We start from the raw sequence: 19915 nt of genomic DNA on the forward strand, positions 1-19915 counted from the left end.
CAACTCTCACATCCATACATGACCACAGGAAAAACCATAGCCTTGACTAGACGAACCTTTGTTGGCAAAGTAATGTCTCTGCTTTTGAATACGCTATCTAGGTTGGTCATAACTTTCCTTCCAAGGAGTAAGCGTCTTTTAATTTCATGGCTGCAGTCACCATCTGTAGTGGTTTTGGAGCCCAGAAAAATAAAGTCTGACACTGTTTCCACTGTTCCCCCATCTATTTCCCATGAAGTGGTGGGACCAGATGCCATGATCTTCGTTTTCTGAATGTTGAGCTTTAAGCCAACTTTTTCACTCTCCACTTTCACTTTCATCAAGAGTCTCTTTAGTTCTTCACTTTCTGCCATAAGTGTGGTGTCATCTGCATATCTGAGGTAATTGATATTTCTCCCGGCAATCTCGATTCCAGCTTGTGCTTCATCTAGCCCAGTGTTTCTCATGATGTAGGCTGCATATAACTAAAATAAGCAAAGTGACAACATACAGCCTTGATGTACTCCTTTCCAGATTTGGAACCAGTCTGTTGTTCCATGTCCAGTTCTAAATGTTGCTTCCTGAACTACATACATGTTTCTCAGGAGGCAGGTCAGGTGGTCTGGTATTGCCATCTCTTTAAGAATTTTCCACAGTTTGTTGTGATCCACATAGTCAAAGGCTTTGGTGTAGTCAATAAAGCAGAAGTAAATGTTTTTCTGGAACTCTCACTTTTTTGATGATCCAACGGATGTTGGCAATTTGATCTCTGGTTCCTCTGCCTTCTCTAGATCCAGCTTGAACATCTGGAAGTTCACGGTTCATGTACTGTTGAAGCCTGGCTTGGAGAATTTTGGGCATTACTTCACTAGCATGTTAGATGAGTGCAATTGTGCAGTAGTTTGAACATTCTTTGGCATTGCCTTTCTTTGGGATTAGAATGAAAACTGACCTTTTCCAGTCTTGTGGCCACTGCTGAGTTTTCCAGATTTGCTTGCATGTTGAGTGCAGCACTTTCACAGCATCATCTTTTGGGATCTGAAATTCCATTACCTCCACTAGCTTTGTTCGTAGTGATGCTTCCTAAGGCCCACTTGACTTCACATTCCAGGATGTCTGGCTCTGTCATAGTCCATGGTTTCTCCAGGCCAGAATACTGGTGGGTTGTTGTTCCTTTCTCCAGGGGATATTCCCAATCTACGGATTGAACCCAGGTCTCCTTCATTGCAGGCGGATTCTTTACCAGCTGAGCTACCAGGGAAGCCATTATTAGACCCAGAAATCCTTCTACTATACAATATTGTACTACATTAGTTTCATATACACTTAACTTACACATAGTCAACTATATGTACTTAGCCCTACCTCCCAAAGTATTGCTAAAAATTACATTTTGTGCATGTGCTCCATTATATATAGTGAACATGTTGTTGTTTAGTCGCTCAGTCATGTCCAGCTCTTTTGCAACCCCATGGACTGCAGCCCATCAGGTTCCTCTGTCCATGGCATTACACAGGCAAGTGGAGCAGGTTCCATTCCTTTCTCCAGGGGATCTTCCCAACCCAGGGATCAAACCTGTGTCTCCTACACTGGCGGGTGAATTCTTTACCACTGAGCCACCAGGGAAGCCCAAACTACTATATGCATTATTATTATTATATATTACTCTATAAAGATAGATACTTGAAGTCCCATATTCTATAGTTCATAGGCAATTTAAGAGTTTTCCAAGAGTAATTTTTACTTTATGAAATTTTCATTATTTATTGAGTTTAGAATCTAGCTCCCAAGTGAGACAAGAGTCCCCTATACCAGGGATATTCTGACAATGAAGTTACCTATTAGGGATATTTTAGACATTTTAATTCTGAGCAGGAGCTTAAACAAGATGATATCTAGAATCCTGTCAATTGAGATTCTATAACTATACTTAATTCAGTTTGTACCAGAAAAAGATTCATGGCCTGATGTTTAATATATATTTTGAAGTAGTAACTGCTACTGCTGCTAAGTCGCTTCAGTCGTGTCCGACTCTGTGTGACCCCATAGATGGCAGCCCACCAGGCTCTCCCGTCCCTGGGATTCTCCAGGCAAGAGTACTGGAGTGGGTTGCCATTTCCTTCTCCAATGCATGAAAGTGAAAAGTGAAAGTGAAGTCACTCAGTCATGTCCAACTCTTAGCGACCCCATGGACTGCAGCCTACCAGGCTCTTCCATCCATGGGATTTTCCAGGCAAGAGTACTGGAGTGGGGTCCCATTGCCTTAGTAGTAAAAATACTACCAATAATTAGGAAAAACTTTTTCGTCAGAATGAAACTATCAACAAAGGAAACAATAAGATGGACTTTTTCTTTTTTAATAAAGCCCAATTTTCATATTCTTCTGAAATCATGCTACAATTATGGTCTGACTAATGGTCTATGGTCAAAAATTAAATAGGTCTATCTCATGTATATGTCATCTTTACATATGCTACAGAAATAAACCAGAGGAAAAAAGCTATATGCAAAACAGTGCTCTCAGCATGATTTAAAACAGCTTTTAAAAAATCAGAAATACTCTATTTTATCTATATGAGATGAAGGATGTTAACTAAACCTACTGTGGTAATCATTTCACAATATATGTAAATCAAACCATCATGCCATAGATCACTGTGAGACATGTGGGATTTTAGTTCCCCAACCAAGGATTAAACCTGTGCCCCCTGTAGTGGAAGCATGGACTTAACCACTGGACCACCAGGGAAGTCCTGTACACCTTAAACTTATACAGTGATGTATATAGATTATTTCTCAAAAAAAAAAAAAAACTGGACAAACATTAGAAACACTTTAAGATGTTCAACAAACAGAAAATGTTAAGTGTGACATATCTCCCAAGTATTATCTGTCAATAAAATTATAATTATGTTCTGCATGATAAAAATTACATAAATAGATCCAAAAGACAAATTGAGGAAAAAAATTTGTAATCAAAACAAGTAAAAAGGCAATAAAAAAAAGTGTGCAGAGGATCTCAACAGACATTTCTCCAAAGAAGACATACAGATGGCCAACAGACACATGAAAAGATGCTCAACACCTCTAAACACCAGAGAAATGCAAATCAAAACTACAGTGAAGTATCACCTCACACTATTCAGAATGACCATCACCAAAAAATTCTCAAGTTATAAATTCTGAAAAGGATGTGGAGAAAGGGGAACCCTCCTACACTGTTGGTGGGAATGTAAATTGGTACAGGCATGATGGAGAACTGTATGGAGGTTCCTTAAAAAACTAAAAAAAAAAAAAAAAACCATATGATCCAGCAATTTCACTCTCTGGTATACAAAATCCCACTTTTCTGGAAAAGACAAAAATTCTAATTTGAAATTTTAGACAAATAGACAATTTTGTCCAAGGAAAAAAAATGATTAGAATTATAAACATGCAAGAGATTAAACCATAAAATGTACCCACAAAGAGACCTCCAGCCTCAGTTGACTTTATTGGCAAGTTCCAAAGTATATTTAAGAAACAGATCATTCAAATCTTAAAAGAACTCTTCCAGAGAAGATAAAAGAGTATACTCCCATCAATTCTTTTCTTGTGTCTAGCTTAACCTAGATACAACAGACAACATCAGAAAGAAAAAATCATTGTCTAACCTCACCAATGAACAAAGGTGCAAAAATCCTAAGTAAAATCTACCAAACCAAATCCAGCAATATATAAAAACAATAATAAATCATGACAATGTGTTTTTATGCCAGAATATGGTGTTGGTATAATATTTGAAAATTAATCAAGGTTATCCACAACATTGACAGGTTTAAAAAGAAAAATCAAATGACAATCTGAACTGATACAGAGAAAGTACCTAATAAAGTAAAACACTTACTACATATGATAAAATCTTAGCAAACAAGGAATATAGAAAAACTCAGGATGTGTGTGCTAAGATCCTATTAAGATTCTCCTGAGACCCTCTTAACTGGATGGTTGTGTCCATTTCTAGCAGCTACAGGTACTACTGCTATGAGCTCACACACGCAACATTCTCTGGAGAACCTCCTTGGGAGGACTGGAACCAGCTTATGCAAAAGACCTGAGAGTTATACACACCTTTCCCTCATGGCCAACAGCTAATGATATTTGGTGCAGAAGTATAACTCTACTGTGCAATTAACACTCCAGAAAGCATAGAATCAAGCTGATTAAACTTGATTAATTAAACTTCACCTGAAATTATATCATTGCTTAGTTCTTTCCTTTCCCTATCCTGATTCCCTCACTCCTTTACAGGTTTCTCCTGAGAGCATTCCTTTTATAAATCACTTGCACAGAAATTCCTCTTTGCTTCTAGGGAACAAAACTCTAAAATATATATAAGTAAGTTTAAACTTTCCACTTTCAGCACATAAGGAATAGAAAGGAACTTCCTGAATCTGTTAATGGCAAGCTATAAGGAGGAGGAGAATGAGAAGGAGGAAGGCAGGATGGGATGGGGTGGCAAGACAGAAAATCCTATAGTCCTAGTCAAACCTATAAAGAAAGAAAAACAGACAAAAAGTACAAGAATAGAGAAGAAATAAAACTCACATAATTTGCAGATGAAATGATTGGGCACATTAAAAAATCTAAGAGAATAAATAATTTTTAGAATTACTAGAATATAGTTAAGAGTTTTTTGATACAAGGTCAATGTTCAAAAGACAACTGTATTTCTCTATACCAGCAAACAGAAAGAAATAATTTTAAATGGCATAAAAAATATCATGTACCACCTGTTTCCTGTATGGACCAAGAAAATTCCAACCATATCTGACCTTCCCACAGATAACAACTGTAACCTCTTAGACCAAATAAAAAACAAAGAAAGAAACAAAATCCACAAGACCTTAAAGTCCGAGAGAGTGAATAAATACAGATTTGATTCTAAAAGGGAGTTAACACTTAGGAGAAGGAACCAGCACAGATGAGTTTCCTAATTTTATGGGTTTTGAGAACAGACAGTAGTCAGAGCCTTGTGCAGTGGCTGAAATACCAATGGAAATCCCACGGTCCTTATGGCCGGAAGAAAGAGCACACAGGATTCAGGGCCACCATGCCCACTGGAGTACACATCCAAGAAAGGAGAGATTTAGAAAGGGAGAACCCCACATTCTGTCCATAAACTGTCCCAAACTCTAGCTGACTCCTCTACTACATAAGTGTGGGATAGACAATCAGCTAAGGATAAAAAAACAAACTGAGATTTGAGAAGCCTCTCAGGAAACAGCATGTATAGTCTGAGTTCAACCAAGTTAATGACATACTAAAATAAACAAAATATTTCCTCTCCAGAGGAAAAACGGATTCCAGGCTCTCCACAATATAACACTCATCATGTCCATGATGCAATCCATAATTACCAGACAAATGAAGAATTAGAGAAACGCGATGCATTCTCAAGAGCAGAGATAATTAGTGGTGACCAACTCTAACATATCCAGATGTTAGAATTAGCCAACAAGGATTTTAACAGAGCTATTATAAGTGACTTAAAGAAAAATGCTCTTGGAATGCACGAAAAGATGAGACATCTTACAGAAGAAATAGAAACTATAGAAAAGAACCAGATGGAAATTTTAGAACTGAAAAATACAATATCTGAGATTAAAAATTCACTGAATGGTCTTAATAGCAGAATGGAGATGAAAGGGTCCATGAACTAGAAGACAGATCAATAGAAATGATCTATTCTGAAATACAGAGAGAAAAAAGATAAAAATAGAGTCTCAGAGATGTATCCAAGACAATACCAAGAAATCTAACATATGTATAAATAACACTAAGAGAATTCATTACCAGTGAATCTGTATTATAATAAAGGCTAAAGGAAATTCTTTAAGTTGAAGGGGAGGGATATCATTTGGAAACTTGAATTTTGGAGAAAGAACGAAGAGCACTGGATATAGTAGAAAGCTCGATAAATATAAACAGACTGTTTTTTCTTCTTAATGTCTTTAAAATGCAGAGGACTGACTAAAGCAAAAACTATAACACTTTTATAAAAAGTGATACAAATGATAAAGGATGGAGGTGGTATTGATGATAAAAAATGGGCCAACACTGTTGCAAGAACTCACAATATTAGTGGTATAATATTAACTCTAAATAAACTGAGGAAAGTTAATTTTCCAAAATTGAAACTAATGAAACAAAATCCCCAAAGTCCAATATCTATTAAAGAAATTGTATTTGTTCTCAAAAAGCTTCAGGCCCAGATGGGTTAGGTGGCAAATTCTATCAAACATTTAAAGAAAAAATAATACCATCGTGCAAAAAGGTTTTCAGAAAATAAAGCAGGGAACATTTCAATTAATTTTACAAGGCCATCATAATCCTAATACAAAAATCTAACAAATATACAAAAAGATTCTTAACAAAATATATAAAAAGAATAATACATTATGACCAAGTAGTATTTATCTAAGGAATATCAGTTGAATCAACATTCAAAAATCACTATAATTCATGATATCACAAAGTAAAAAAACTGTTTAATGTTATGGTACATCCAGACAATGGACTATTATTCAGTGATAAAAATAAATGAGCTCTCAAGCCATGAAAAGACATGGAGGAAACTTAAAAGCATATTACTAAGTGAAATAAGCCAATCTAAAAAGGCTAAATACTGTGTGATTCCCACTATGTGACATTCTGGAAAAGGGAAAACTGTGGAAACTAAAAGGATCAGTGGCTGCCAGAGGTTGAGGGTTGAGGAAGTGATGAACAGGTGGAACATAAAGGATTCTTGGGGTTTCCCAGGTGGTTCAGTGGTAAAGAATCCACCTGCCAATGCAGGAGATGCAGGTTCGATCCCTGGGTCAGGAAGATGCCCTGAAGGAGGAAATGGCAACCCACTCCAGCATTCTTGCCTGGAAAATCCCATGGACAGAGGAACCTGGTGGGCTATAGTCCATGGGGGTCACAAAGAGTCGGACACGACTAAGCAGAGAGAGAGGATTCTTAGGATAGTGAAACTATTCTGCATGATAATAAAATGGTAGACACATGTCATTACACATTTGTCCAAACCCATACAATGTACACTACCAAGAATAAAACATATGTATAATAAGGCTGTTCTCTTCCTCCCTGAAAACACCCTATTCGATCACTCCCTGCTTCACCTACACTCTACTCACATGACTAACCTTCCTTCCTAATCACAGAGACATACTTGCCCCCAGCCGCAGCTAGTGATTGCTCTAATCTCCAGATCAGAACAGCTCCAATATGATAGTTTATCAAAGGGGCAGTGATGCTCCTCTGCTGGTTTCCCTGGTAACTGATGTGCCGACCTGACATCAATTTCCTTTGGTAACTGGTAAATTCCCTCACTGCCTTCCCCAATAACTAAGACTATTGCCATGCCATCTGCCATACATGATGGGGTGTTGCTCCAGGGCCTTGCTTCAGACATGTAAGATGCCCCTGTCCATTATATCATTGATGTCTCTGTTGCTGACTGTGAGCTCTTTCTTCAGCCTTGAGGCTAGGCAAATACAAGGCATGAAGGTCTGTGGGGTGAGGCTCAACAGCATACTGGAAACAGTGGATTTGGGGAGGTTAATGTGTCAGCGTATGTTTATCAATTCTAACAAGTGTACCACACTGGTGGGGGATGTGGATAATGAGGGAAGCTATCCATGAGTGAGGGTAGGGGGAATATGAGAAATCTCTCTATATACTTTACCTTCAATTGTGCTGTGAACCTAAAACTGCTTAAAAAATAAAGTTCTAATTAAAAAAAACTAACATGACCTTCTCAGTAGATGCAGAAAAAGCATTTGACACAAACTGAACCCCAACAACACGAGAAGACTCTACACACAGATGTCACCAGATGGTCAACACCAAAATCAGATTGATTATATTTTTTGCAGTGAAAGATGGAGAAGCTCTACACAGTCTGCAAAAACAAGACCGGGAGCTGACTGTAGCTCAGATCATGAACTCCTTATTGCCAAATTCAGACTTAAATTGAAGAAAGTGGGGAAAACCACTAGACCATTCAGGTATGACCTAAATCAAATCCCTTATGATTATACAGTGGAAGTGAGAAATAGACTTAAGGGACTAGATCTGATAGAGTGCCTGATGAACTATGGACGGAGGTTCATGACATTGTACAGGAAATAGGAATTAAGACCATCCCCAAAAAAATAAATGCAAAAAAGCAAAACGGCTGTCTGAGGCGGCCTTACAATAGCTGTGAAAAGAAGAGAAGCAAAAAGCAACGGAGAAAAGGAAAGATATACCCATTTGAATGCGGAGTTCCAAAGCATAGCAAGGAGAGATAAGAAAGCCTTCCTCAGCGATCAATGCAAAGAAATAGAGGAAAACAATAGAATGGGAAAGACTAGAGATCTCTTTAAGAAAATTAGAGATACCAAGGGAATATTTCATGCAAAGATGGGCTCAATAAAGGACAGAAATGGTATGGACCTAATAGAAGCAGAGGATATTAAGAAGAGGTGGCAAGAATACACAGAACTGTACAAAAAAGATCTTCACGACCCAGATAATCATGATGGTGTGATCACTCACACTCACCTAGAGCCAGATATCCTGTAATGTGAAGTCAAGTGGGTCTTAGGAAGCATCACTAAGAACAAAGCTAGTGGAGGTGATGGAATTCCAGTTGAGCTATTTCAAATCCTAAAAGACAGTGCTGTGAAAGTGCTGCACTAAATATGCCAGCAAATTTGGGAAACTCAGCAGTGGCCACAGGACTGGAAAAGATCAGTTTTCATTCCAATCCCTAAGAAAGGCAATGCCAAAGAATGCTCAAACTACCACACAACTGCACTCATCTCACACGCTAGTAAAGTAATGCTCAAAATTCTCCAAGCCAGGCTTCAGTAATATGTGAACCATGAATGTCCAGACGTTCAAGCTGGTTTTAGAAAAAGCAGAGGAACCAGAGATCAAATTGCCAAAAACCGCTGGATCATCGAAAAAGCAAGAGAGTTTCAGAAAAACATGTATTTCTACTTTATTGACAATGCAAAGCCTTTGACTGAGTGGATCACAATAAACTGTGGAAAATTCTGAAGGAGATGGGAATACCAGACCAACCTGACCCACCTCTTGAAAAACCTGTATGCAGGTCAGGAAGCAACAGTTAGAACTGGACATGGAACAACAACTTTTCCAAATAGGAAAGTACATCAAGGCTGTATATTATCACCCTGCTTATTTAACTTATATGCAGAGTACATCATGAGAAATGCTGGGCTGGAATCAAGATTGCTGGGAGAAATATCAATAAGCTCAGATATGCAGATGATACCACCCTAATGGCAGAAAGTGAAGAAGAACTAAACAGCCTCTTGATGAAAGTGAAAGAGGAGAGTGAAAAAGTTGGCTTAAAGCTCAACATTCAGAAAACGAAAATCATGGCATCTGGTCCCACCACTTCATGGCAAATAGATGGAGAAACAGTGGAAACAGTGGCTGACCAGTCAATCCTAAAGGAATCAGTCCTGAATATTCATGAAAAGGACTGATGCTGAAGCTTCAATACTTTGGCCACCTGATGTGAAGAACTGCATCATTGAAAAAGACCCTGATGCTGGTAAAGATTCAAGGTGGGAGGAGAAGGGGATGACAGAGGATGAGATGGTTGGATGGCATCACTGACTCGATGGTTATGAGTTTGAGTAAGCTTCAGGAGTTGGTGAATGCCAGGGAAGCCTAGTGTGCTGCAGTCCATGGGGTTGTGAAGAGTAGGACATGACTGAGTGACTGAACTGAACTGAATGTTCACAGCAGTAGTATTTCAATAGCCAAGCTATGGAAGCTACCCAAGTGTCCATTAACAGGTTAATGGATAAAGAAGATGTAATACACACATACACACACAATGCAAAAGTACTTACCCATAAAAAATAATGAAATTTTGCCATTTGCAACAACATGGATGGACCTGGAGGGTATTGTGCTTAATAAAATAAGACTGAGAAAGACAAATACCATATGTGATCATTTATATGTGGAATACAGAAAATAAAATGAATGAATATAACAAAATAGAAACAGACTCACAGAGAAAAACCCATGGGGAGAGGAAAGAGAGGAGGGGCAAAATAGAGGTAGGTGATTAAGAGGTACAAACTATTAGGTATAAAATAAACTACAAGGATACATTGTATATCACAGGAAATATAGCCAATGTTTTATAACTTCAAATGGAATATAATTTATAAAAATTTTGAATGACTATGCTGTACACCTGACATATAATATTGTATATCAACTATACCTCAATTAAAAAAAATCTCTTCATTGTTATTGCAAGTCCCCTGTTCAGTTTAATTTCCCTGATAGGTTTTCAACTGCTGCAGTATTCTAGTTTATGTATCCTTTCTCTGATTGGTGGGCATTTAGGTTTTTAATAGTTTTTACCTGCAATAATAATAAAATATTTCAGAGGGAAAATTACATGAGAAAATTCTGAAGCAGAAACCACAAAACTACCACTTACACTGAAAAGATTTTCTAACAAAGTCTGGTGAGCTGAAAGCTAAGATGACTTTGCATCTAAGAAGCACAGTATTTTTCATTTACATTATAATTTTCATACTCTTTTGAGCATTCAATAAGACCATTTTCATAGTTTTGTTTGGTAAGATATAGTCCTCATTAAATTACTTGGTATAAAAGAGCCTATGCAAGACTGGATACACTATCTGTATTCTTTCCACCAGCATTAATCATTTTCTTCATTAACTCCCAACACCAGAGGGCAGCAGCTTCAGTTCTAATTAGCAATAATGCAGAGAGTAACTAATGGAAAAAAATACTCCTTTAGCAAAATCTACACTAAATTACTACCCAACCTTTTATTTGGGGGAAAAAGTGTTTCTACAATATAGAACAGACATATGAAATAAATAAAAACAACTACATAAGCAAAACACACTGTCTTCCCACAAGGACAGATAAATCAAATTTAGATTGTCCAAGGAGAGACCATGAAAATCCGAGTTAGAGGCATTTAATAACATTTACATTCCTTGGTTAATTTAATGTATAAGCATAGGTGTCTCTTGTTGTGGCAGTCCCAGTCATGGCTCAGACAGTAAAGAATTTGCCTGCAATGCAGGAGACCTGGGTTCAATCCCTGGTCAGGAAGATTCCCTAGAGAAGGGAATGGTTACCCACTGCAGTATTCTTGCCTGGAGAAGTCCAAGGACAGAGGAGCCTGGTGGGCTACAGTCCGTCCATGGGGTCGCAGAGTCAGACAAGACTAAGCGACTACTACTTTCCCATGACTTCCCTGGTGGCTCAGACGGCAAAGAATCTGCCTGCAATGTGGGAGATCTGGGTTCAATCCCTGGGTCGGGAAGATACACTGGAGGAGGAAATGGCAACCCACTCCAGTATGCTTACCTGGGAAACCCCGTGGATAGAGGAGCCTGATGGGCTGCAGTCCATGGGGTCGTAAAGAGTCAGACACTACAGAGCAACTAACACTTTCACTTTAATAATTTGGAAGAGCCAAATAAAGACAAATTCCTTTTCGTTAGCTTCTCTTGGCTCTCTGATTTTTCAAATAGGAGGAAAGGAAGAGATGGGGAAAAAATAATTCTAGATTAAAGATATAACCAAATAGATTTCTAATGACCTTGTAGAAAACTTAAAGGAACTAAACAAAACTCCTTTTTGATAGAAAAAACAGGGCAAAGAAGACCCTAAATAAAAGGAAGAAGTAGTCAGTCTACCTATTTTGACATTTTCAGATGGGAAAGAAGAGGGTGCTTTCAAATGAGAATCCTTTCCCTTTCAAGCATTTTTTTTTAAATCAAAGACTTGAATTTTTAGAAAAATTTGGGGTTTACAGAAAATTGAACACGTAGTACAGGGAGTTCCCTTAAACCCTCCTACCCCACCTGTTTCCCCTGTTGTTAACACTGTGTTTTGGGGCTAGAGGGAATGGAGGTAAGGGGACTTCTTTAATGAGTACAGAGTTTCAGATTCACAAGACAAAAACGTTCTGGAGATCTGTTTCATAAAAATGAGAATCTGATTAATGCTATTGAAAAAGTGAAGTCGCTCAGTCGCGTCCGACTCTGCAACCCCATGGACTATAGTCTACCAGGCTCCTCCGTCCATGGGGTTTTCCAGGCAAGAAGACTGGAGTGGGTTGCAATTTCCTTCTCCAGGAGATCTTCCCAACCCAGGGATTGAACCCGGGTCTCCCGCATTGTAGGCAGATGCTTTACCATTTGAGCCACCAGGGAAGTCCCACACTTAAAAACAGTGAAGATGGTAAATTTTATGTGTTTTTAACCACAATAAAACTTTAAATTTTCTGTTTTTTCTTCAGATTAATCCTCAAAACTGAAAATACTGCAAGTATTAGATTAAGATTATCTAAATATTGTTAACTACAGACCCTGAGTTTGGATAAAATTTCATCTTTCCAGGCTCACCTTGGTCACCTGAAGGTGCTGAGATCAAATGGATTTTTTTCCCCTTAAGCTCCATCAATTAAGTCTTTAAAAATCACACCCTATTTTAGTTTGCTTCACTTTTGAACCGTAACTTGCTTATTCAAGTCTGTTTTCCTTCCTTCTCCCTGCCCTCCCTCCTCCCCTTCCTCCCTTTCTTCCATCTGTGGTTAACTGCTTTTCTTTTTTTGATGTTGCTGTTGCCAGAAATAACATGCCATCTTCATCATTATCATTAACATCTTCCAGCTCTCTCTGATGGCACAGACATTGCATTCTTTTTTAAGATACATTTCTTTAAAGCCCAGTGTCGAACTAGTGCACAGTTGTCATCTGTGATTTCTTTACAATGGACTCCTGGGGTGGTTCCTTCATGTCAGCTTCTCTCATATTTTCTATTTCCTTTTGCTATAGGTTTCTTCAACCTGAACTTTTATATTTTCTATTGCATTTGGCAGGGGGTGAAGGGATACAGTTTTTTGTCCCCCTAACTTCCAAGAGCTCATTCTTCTTTCCTGTTCCTTTTACATAGCATCTTTCTTTATTTTGATAGAATAATTACCTTTTAAAATTGATTTTAAGTTGTTATGTTCCTTTACCTTGGTTCTTTTCTGGGTCCATTGCTTTGTTTTTACTCTTCATGCTGCTTGTCTTCTTTACATAACTTGATCCTTGGTAAGTCACTGATATCCACCAATTTTTCTGGGAAGCTGGTACGGGTTTTCTCTGGTTTTTAATACACGGGCATGTTTTCTTCTAATCTCTTCTCAAACAGAATGGCTAATTGGGAGCTCTGTGTTTGTGAGTTGGGCTTACGGTCCTGGAGACTTTGTTAGCACTAATTAAATTAAGTTTTCAAAAGAATAACTAAAACTAAGGGCATAATGTAATTTAGTCAAGACAGAGAACAGGGTGAGTGCACTCTCATTTTTCACAGCATGCATCTGACCGATAATATGTAAAATAAATCAAGGAATAGTGGTACTAGCTTTTATGGTCATGACAGTAACTAACAAGTCAAAAATGGGTTCTAAGGAGCAAACTGAGGATGAGAAGAGGTAAGTAGGAACACTGCTTTCCATTACAATCTCTTTTTACTATTTTTTAAAAAAACATAAGCATGTATTTCTTTGAAATAAATAAAAATAAATTTAAAAATAAAATTGTAGAAACTAAAGAGCAAATGTAAGAAATTTGGAAATATACAAAAGCAACAAATAAATGTGTGTATGTGTGTTTGTGTATATATATACACACACATATACATACACATACATACATACATATATATTACATATATATATATGTATATATATCTCCAAACCCTTATTTCTACATACTAAATGTCTTGGACAGAGGGAGAATGTTGTTGCCAAGGAAACCAAAGCAACTGTTAAGTAGCAAATTCAGCTCTTTAAAAAAAAATTCCATGGCAATTTATTCTGCAGAATATTATAGCCTACTTCAGCTTTTACAAAAACCAATAAAATGTTTTTAATGAGGTCCTTGAAACTTGGTTTATGATGTCACTAACATCTATTAAACAGTCCAGTTACAGAGTCTAGTACAGTGATAAGAAAGCTAGAGTAAAGATCAGATATCGTTAGGTTTAGTTCCAAGTTTGCCACTTAAAAGCCATATGTCCTTGAGCAGGTCATCTTCCCTGTCTGAAACTAAGTTTCTTTAGTAGTAAAAGTGGGGATAACTACACCTAACCTGCCTACCATACAGGGTTGCTGTGAATATCAAATTATTTAGATCATCAAGGTTTGAAACACTACACAAATAAATTCAAGTAATAACCACTAATATTTTCCAAAATTAACAAGGTGATAAGTATTCTTCATTGATCAAATGCCAAATTATGTAAAGTATTAGAAAAAGGTTAACAAAAAGTGTAATATAGACTAGTATTATAAAAAAAAAATGGAGAAGGAAATAGCAACCCACTCTAGTATTCTTGCTTGGAGAATTCCATGGACAAAGGAGTCTGGCAGGGTCACATGGGGTCCATGGAGTCCATGGGGGTCACAAGAGTCAGACACGATTTAGCGATTAAGCCATTATAAAAACTGTATTGAACTAGGTGGCAGATTCAAGTTCTGATTCAGGTTCTATCCACCACCATTGATAATTTCCACTTCTTTGGGTCTCTACACAATGAAACTGGACTAGACAACCTCTGTAAAGGTGCTTCATAGGTGTGTTTTCCATGACACGATAATTTAAAAGGAAATTCATTCACCACTTTAAAAAAAACAGGGGCTGTATTTTGCTTGAAAACTTTCATTGCTAGATGTTTGAAAACCACTGACTTTAGGATGAAGTCTTTTATTTCTATTTTCAGGCATTTCATAACCGTAACCTAATTAATCTATCTTTACATTCTACTCTTTCTCAACATAAACCTACCTTCAGAGACCACAGCATTCTACTTGTTATTTCTCAAAATGCCATGGCCAATTCTTGTCTCCACACTGTTGTCAACATGTATATAGTTGTTGCCACTACAGCTGACTGAGCAGCTCTGCCCTGGGTCCCATCCCACTCTCTACCCACATTTACACACCCAAACTTGGACAGGGCTTAATGTCTCTGATAAGACTGTTTTAAAAAATTGTAAAATTTACAGTATATCAAAAACAGGAGAGAGTTGTCATGTTTATAGAGAACCTAGCTTCTAGCCAGCAAGACTTGTCTGTAATCTGATAGAACGTATGAAAGCATTAGGAAGGAAGTGGGGACCTTAGCCCTAAAAGATAGAAGGGGGGAGCACTGTAGCGGTGTCATCTGTGCCCTGGCTGGAGGAGGAACACTTTGATCCACAGACTTGTTGGATTCCAGTGTGTAGGACAGTCCCATCAGAGAGATGGATGCATTTACTTATTACAGGCTAATGCTGTTAAACATTTATGCCATATATTGGACTCCTTGTGATTTGATTTCATAATCACTACAAATCTTCAGATTCTTTCACTTCCCTTATGGTGCATCTAGAAAATGGCCTGACTGAGACAAATTCATCTATATTACATCTGTGCCATAAATTAATAAAACAGCTTTCTGAATTCTGACATCAGTTACTGTGACCTTGAGGAGCATGAGTCCATCCTGAGACAAGACAGACTAACAAATTAGTCTGAAGGCATAAGAACCAAGGGTCAGATCCTGGACTATAGTAAACAGAACAAAAGAATGTCACTCCATAGCAACAGCAAGGGGTACCTGGGACCGCCCCAATAAACACCCTGTCTTATTGCACTATTTTTGTTTTAACACTTTCATATACCTTTATTCAAGGCCACTAACCACATACTAACGCCTTTCTATGACCTGGTCTACATGCCTTTCCAACAGTTTCTATGTACCCTAAGCTACTGCAGAAACAAATTTTCTAAGTACACACATTAATGTTTTTATCTCTGCTTGGAATATTCTTCCTCTCAATGTTGACAAGTCTAAATTTTAACTAATTCTGAAGGGTTTATCACAGATAACACCTGTTTTATGAAGAAATTTCAAAGAACACCGCCCACCATGACTAAAACTAGCAATATTAGTGACCTGGACAAGTAACAAATTGCTTTTAGATCAACTTATGACTTGGTACTATGTATTTCACCAGAGTCATCAAGGATCAGGGCATTTGGTAGGTTCTTTTTTTCACTATAAGAAAATAAATAGGTATTAATCAGGTATTACCTCACTTTCTCTATGCTGGAAGACCACACATGTCATCACCAACATGTAATGCAATAAATGCTGTAAATCCAAACTATTGTTTCACGTTTCTGCACTCCACATTTCAGTGCCCTGGGACACCAGAGCCTAGCTGACCTACACTATCAGTCTACAATAGATGTATCTTTCCTTACTAATTAAAAGCATTTTTCCCATTGAGAGAGGAATTGGTTAAGTGAAAGTGAAAAGTGAAGCCGCTCAGTCATGTCCAACTCTTCTCAACCCCATGGACTGCAGCCTACCAGGCTCCTCCATCCGTGGGATTTTCCAGGCAAGAGTTCTGGAGTGGGGTGCCATTGCCTTCTCCATTGGTTAAGTAAATATTATTTTTATTAAATAATTATTAAACTTGTTTAAATCTGTTAAAAGCACTTGTTACTTGCTACGTGTATTATATTTGTAAGCTTTTGTTTTATATTCCCTTCTATGTTCTTTGACGATATGGTCCATATCTAATTAATCTTTGTGTCTCCCACAGGTTTTCAGTCAGTACCTTGTATATAGAAGGCCCTTTAAATATAAATTAATTTCTCTTCCATTTTCGGTGAGGGCTATCCCCATTCTTTTTATATGTATCCCATCTTCTTATTGTCTTCCTTGACTACCCCAGTCCACAGGTCACTATTTTTAAATTCCTATAAAAACCAACTGCCTATAAACTATTAAATTGCCACCAATACCATCCCAGCATTATCTTTTTACGTGTATATGTATCTCATAGTCTTGTCACATTTCAGTATACCCAACAATATCTAGGTACAGCATGAACAATTGATATTAATTCACTCAGCCAATATTTTTAAAAATCAAAAGACCCATTAGGAAAAGTATAGTCAAAATTGGCACCTAAATAGAACAAAAGATTTCACCTGTGGCAATGAAACAAACTCCTATTGTTGAAGGGCCAAAGGCTTTGACACACATAATAGTTAGCAGTAAATTAAATTGTGTTGGAATTCTACAAGTATCTTTGAATATCACACATCTTCCTTTCACTTCACAGAGACACAAGTGCAATCACATTTCTTTACTGACAGCAGATGGCTTTAAACAATAGCAATTAACTATATTAAACCTATAGAGATAACATTCATTTGTAATTTAGATTTCTCTGCTGAAGACATATATATGGTCAGTTTACAGCATATATCATTTATAGTATGCTAAGCCTTAGCTCTTTTTTCCTACTAGGCTTCCTCCTCCCTAATGAACCAAAAGCAGAAGAGTAATCTGTAAATCTTCACTTCTTTTGTATCCTTCCACGACAAGGAACTATATTCACAGTAGGCAATAATAAAAACAGGCAAAATGGATTTATAGTTATTTGCATTTTTCACATCTTTGTAATCAATGGGATACCACAGATTTTGTACATGACTGAAAAAAGTGTGTGTACATATGTATTTTTTGTATAAATGGTCAAATCCTACAAAGAGGGTGTTAGCTCTCTAGTAGCTCATTCAGAACATTCTGGAGCCTCACTACTCAAAGTGTGGTCCACAGTGTGGTCCATTATGAAGCAGAATCTCACACCCCACCCCAGGCCTCCTAAATCACAATCTGCATTTAAAGATCTCCAGGTGATCTGCATGCACTTCAAGAGTTTGAAATGCACTGGTTTAGACTCCAGAGGAAGAATTAGAATGTCCAAGATACATATAACCATGTAATACTAAACAAGTAATTGCTTATTTGTTGGTCTTCCTTATTTGCTGACTGAAGGCTTTTTGAGGGTAGGAACCCTTTCTAGCCTCCTCACCACTAGCATACCCTGGACCCAACAGGCCCTGAAACATTACCCAATGCTCAATGGATATTTTTTGCTGAACGCATGAATGACTGAACAAAGATAAAACTTTTTCAGAAGGCTAATAATCCTTTAGGAAGTTGAATAACATGATTTCACATATGACCACATTAATTCTTTAATTCAGTATTATTAATTCCATTTAAAATACATTGCCGTCTCTACTTCAACAAATGTAATATACTCGACAAAGCAGAAGCTTGGATCATCTTCCTCCGTTGGAGCTAAGGGCCTCTTTACAAGTGAGATGGCTGCATTTTAATTCTAGCTCTCATATATCCATCCCATATGCCTCCACAAGATGAAAACACCGCAACAATTTGGAGAGAGTACGGGTAGGGGAACAGAGGAGGAATGGATACAAGTCTGTATACGGAGCATCGCATGAAACCTGGAAAAAATGATTTTTGGAAGAGGATACTTCCAGAAAATAACTTCTGGCCAGAGGAAAAAAGAGAACCCTTATCTTTCTCAAGAGCAAAAGGTGGTATTAGAGAATACACGGGAGCGGGAGCGATACCAGCGACTACCTAGCGATGTAAGGTGGAAACACACCAGACCAGCGCTCAAGCAGATAGTGGTTAGATACTGTCCCAGAAGGCGGAAAAACACACACACACACACACACACACACACACACACACACACACACACACAACACACACTTTCAGATTTGCGGAGAAGGAAGTCAAGGGAGAAGAAAGGGAGAAGGAAATATCTCTATTAAGGGTATACGATGATTAATTATTATCATTTTTTTGGAGAAAAGGGACATGATATACACTTGAAGGGAGGCGGGAAGGGGGGAGGAGGAAGGAAGGTAGCAATTTCTCGCCCTGCAAAAGGAAGCGACTACAGGCGTCCTTTCCCAGCTCAGACGGCCCCAGGGAGGCAGCCCAGGCATAGGTGGGTGGCAACGCCCAGCTCCGCTAGCTCCCGCCGCATGGCCTGAGCCATCTCCCCCACAGCCTGCAGAGCACCGGGTGGGGACGGGCAAGGGCGTTCACGGTGTGGGAGGGCGTGCAGGAGGAGGGGGAGGATGCCCTGCTGACCAGGTACCCACCTTATCCCAACGGAGCCACTGCCCGATGGCTGTGTCTAGCTGAGGGTCCCCAGTGTGATAGGGGGCGTGGAGCAGGTTGGAGTTCAGGTCCCCCTCTGCGTTTTCAGTCATGGCAGCCAGTCTCGGGTGCGAGAATGGGGATCCAGCGAAGACACCGAGCTGGAGGAGCTTGACGTGTGCTCACCGGGATCTCGACGCCCCCTCCTCACTGAAAGGCATCGGAGACCAAACGCAGGACGTTTGTACCAGGTCCTGCCGCAGCTTCGGGGAAACAGGAGAGAGGGGGGACGCGGCCACCTTATTCCCACTAGACGAGCTCCTGGTCTCTCTGGGCGAACGGACTGAGGCGGTCCCACCTCGAGAGAACAACAACAGCCCCAGATGTCTGGGTCGTGGCCGCCGCCGCTACCGCCGCCTTCGCAGCTTTAGGCCCCGCCCTCGCGCCTCTGGCCCCGCCCCTTCCCAGCCGATTTAAGCACCCGGGACTCGGGGAGCGAGCCGGGAAGCGCGCTCCCGACGCCTTCCCAGCGGCGCGATTTAGGACTGTGCTGCGAAGTGAGGAATAGGGGCAGGGCCATTTTATTTCTTAATTTGCCTTTTTCCCCGTGTCTTATTCTTGTTACAATCCCCACCCACCCCCACGCGTCTCCTTTTCTCCATCAGACGCCATGTCCACCACGATGCGCCCGCCTCAGAGCTCGCTTTTGTGAATCCCCATTGCGCGCGAAGGCCCCCTCCTGTTTCGTCTTGGGGAGCGCGCCTGGCGGGAGAGTGCGAGGGCTGTCCCCGCATGGCCTCACGGGAGTTGTAGTTCTTCATCTCTTCCCCCCA

General features: G+C 39.1%; 1 protein-coding gene across 1 annotated transcript in view; it reads right to left on the reverse strand.

Annotated features, from left to right (window-relative positions):
* Positions 1–19514, reverse strand: part of PGM2L1 (phosphoglucomutase 2-like 1) — a 61545-nt gene extending 42031 nt beyond the window's left edge. Inside the window, exon 1 of the mRNA XM_010848857.1 lies at positions 19085–19514. Within this exon, the coding sequence (XP_010847159.1) occupies positions 19085–19195 (111 nt within the window). The 5' untranslated portion in view covers positions 19196–19514. The remainder of the gene's footprint in view (positions 1–19084) is intronic.
* Between the last annotated feature and the right edge of the window lie 401 nt (positions 19515–19915).

Source organism: Bison bison, unplaced genomic scaffold, assembly GCF_000754665.1.
Source record: "Bison bison bison isolate TAMUID 2011002044 unplaced genomic scaffold, Bison_UMD1.0 scf7180017864276, whole genome shotgun sequence".
Taxonomy (NCBI): domain Eukaryota; kingdom Metazoa; phylum Chordata; class Mammalia; order Artiodactyla; family Bovidae; genus Bison; species Bison bison.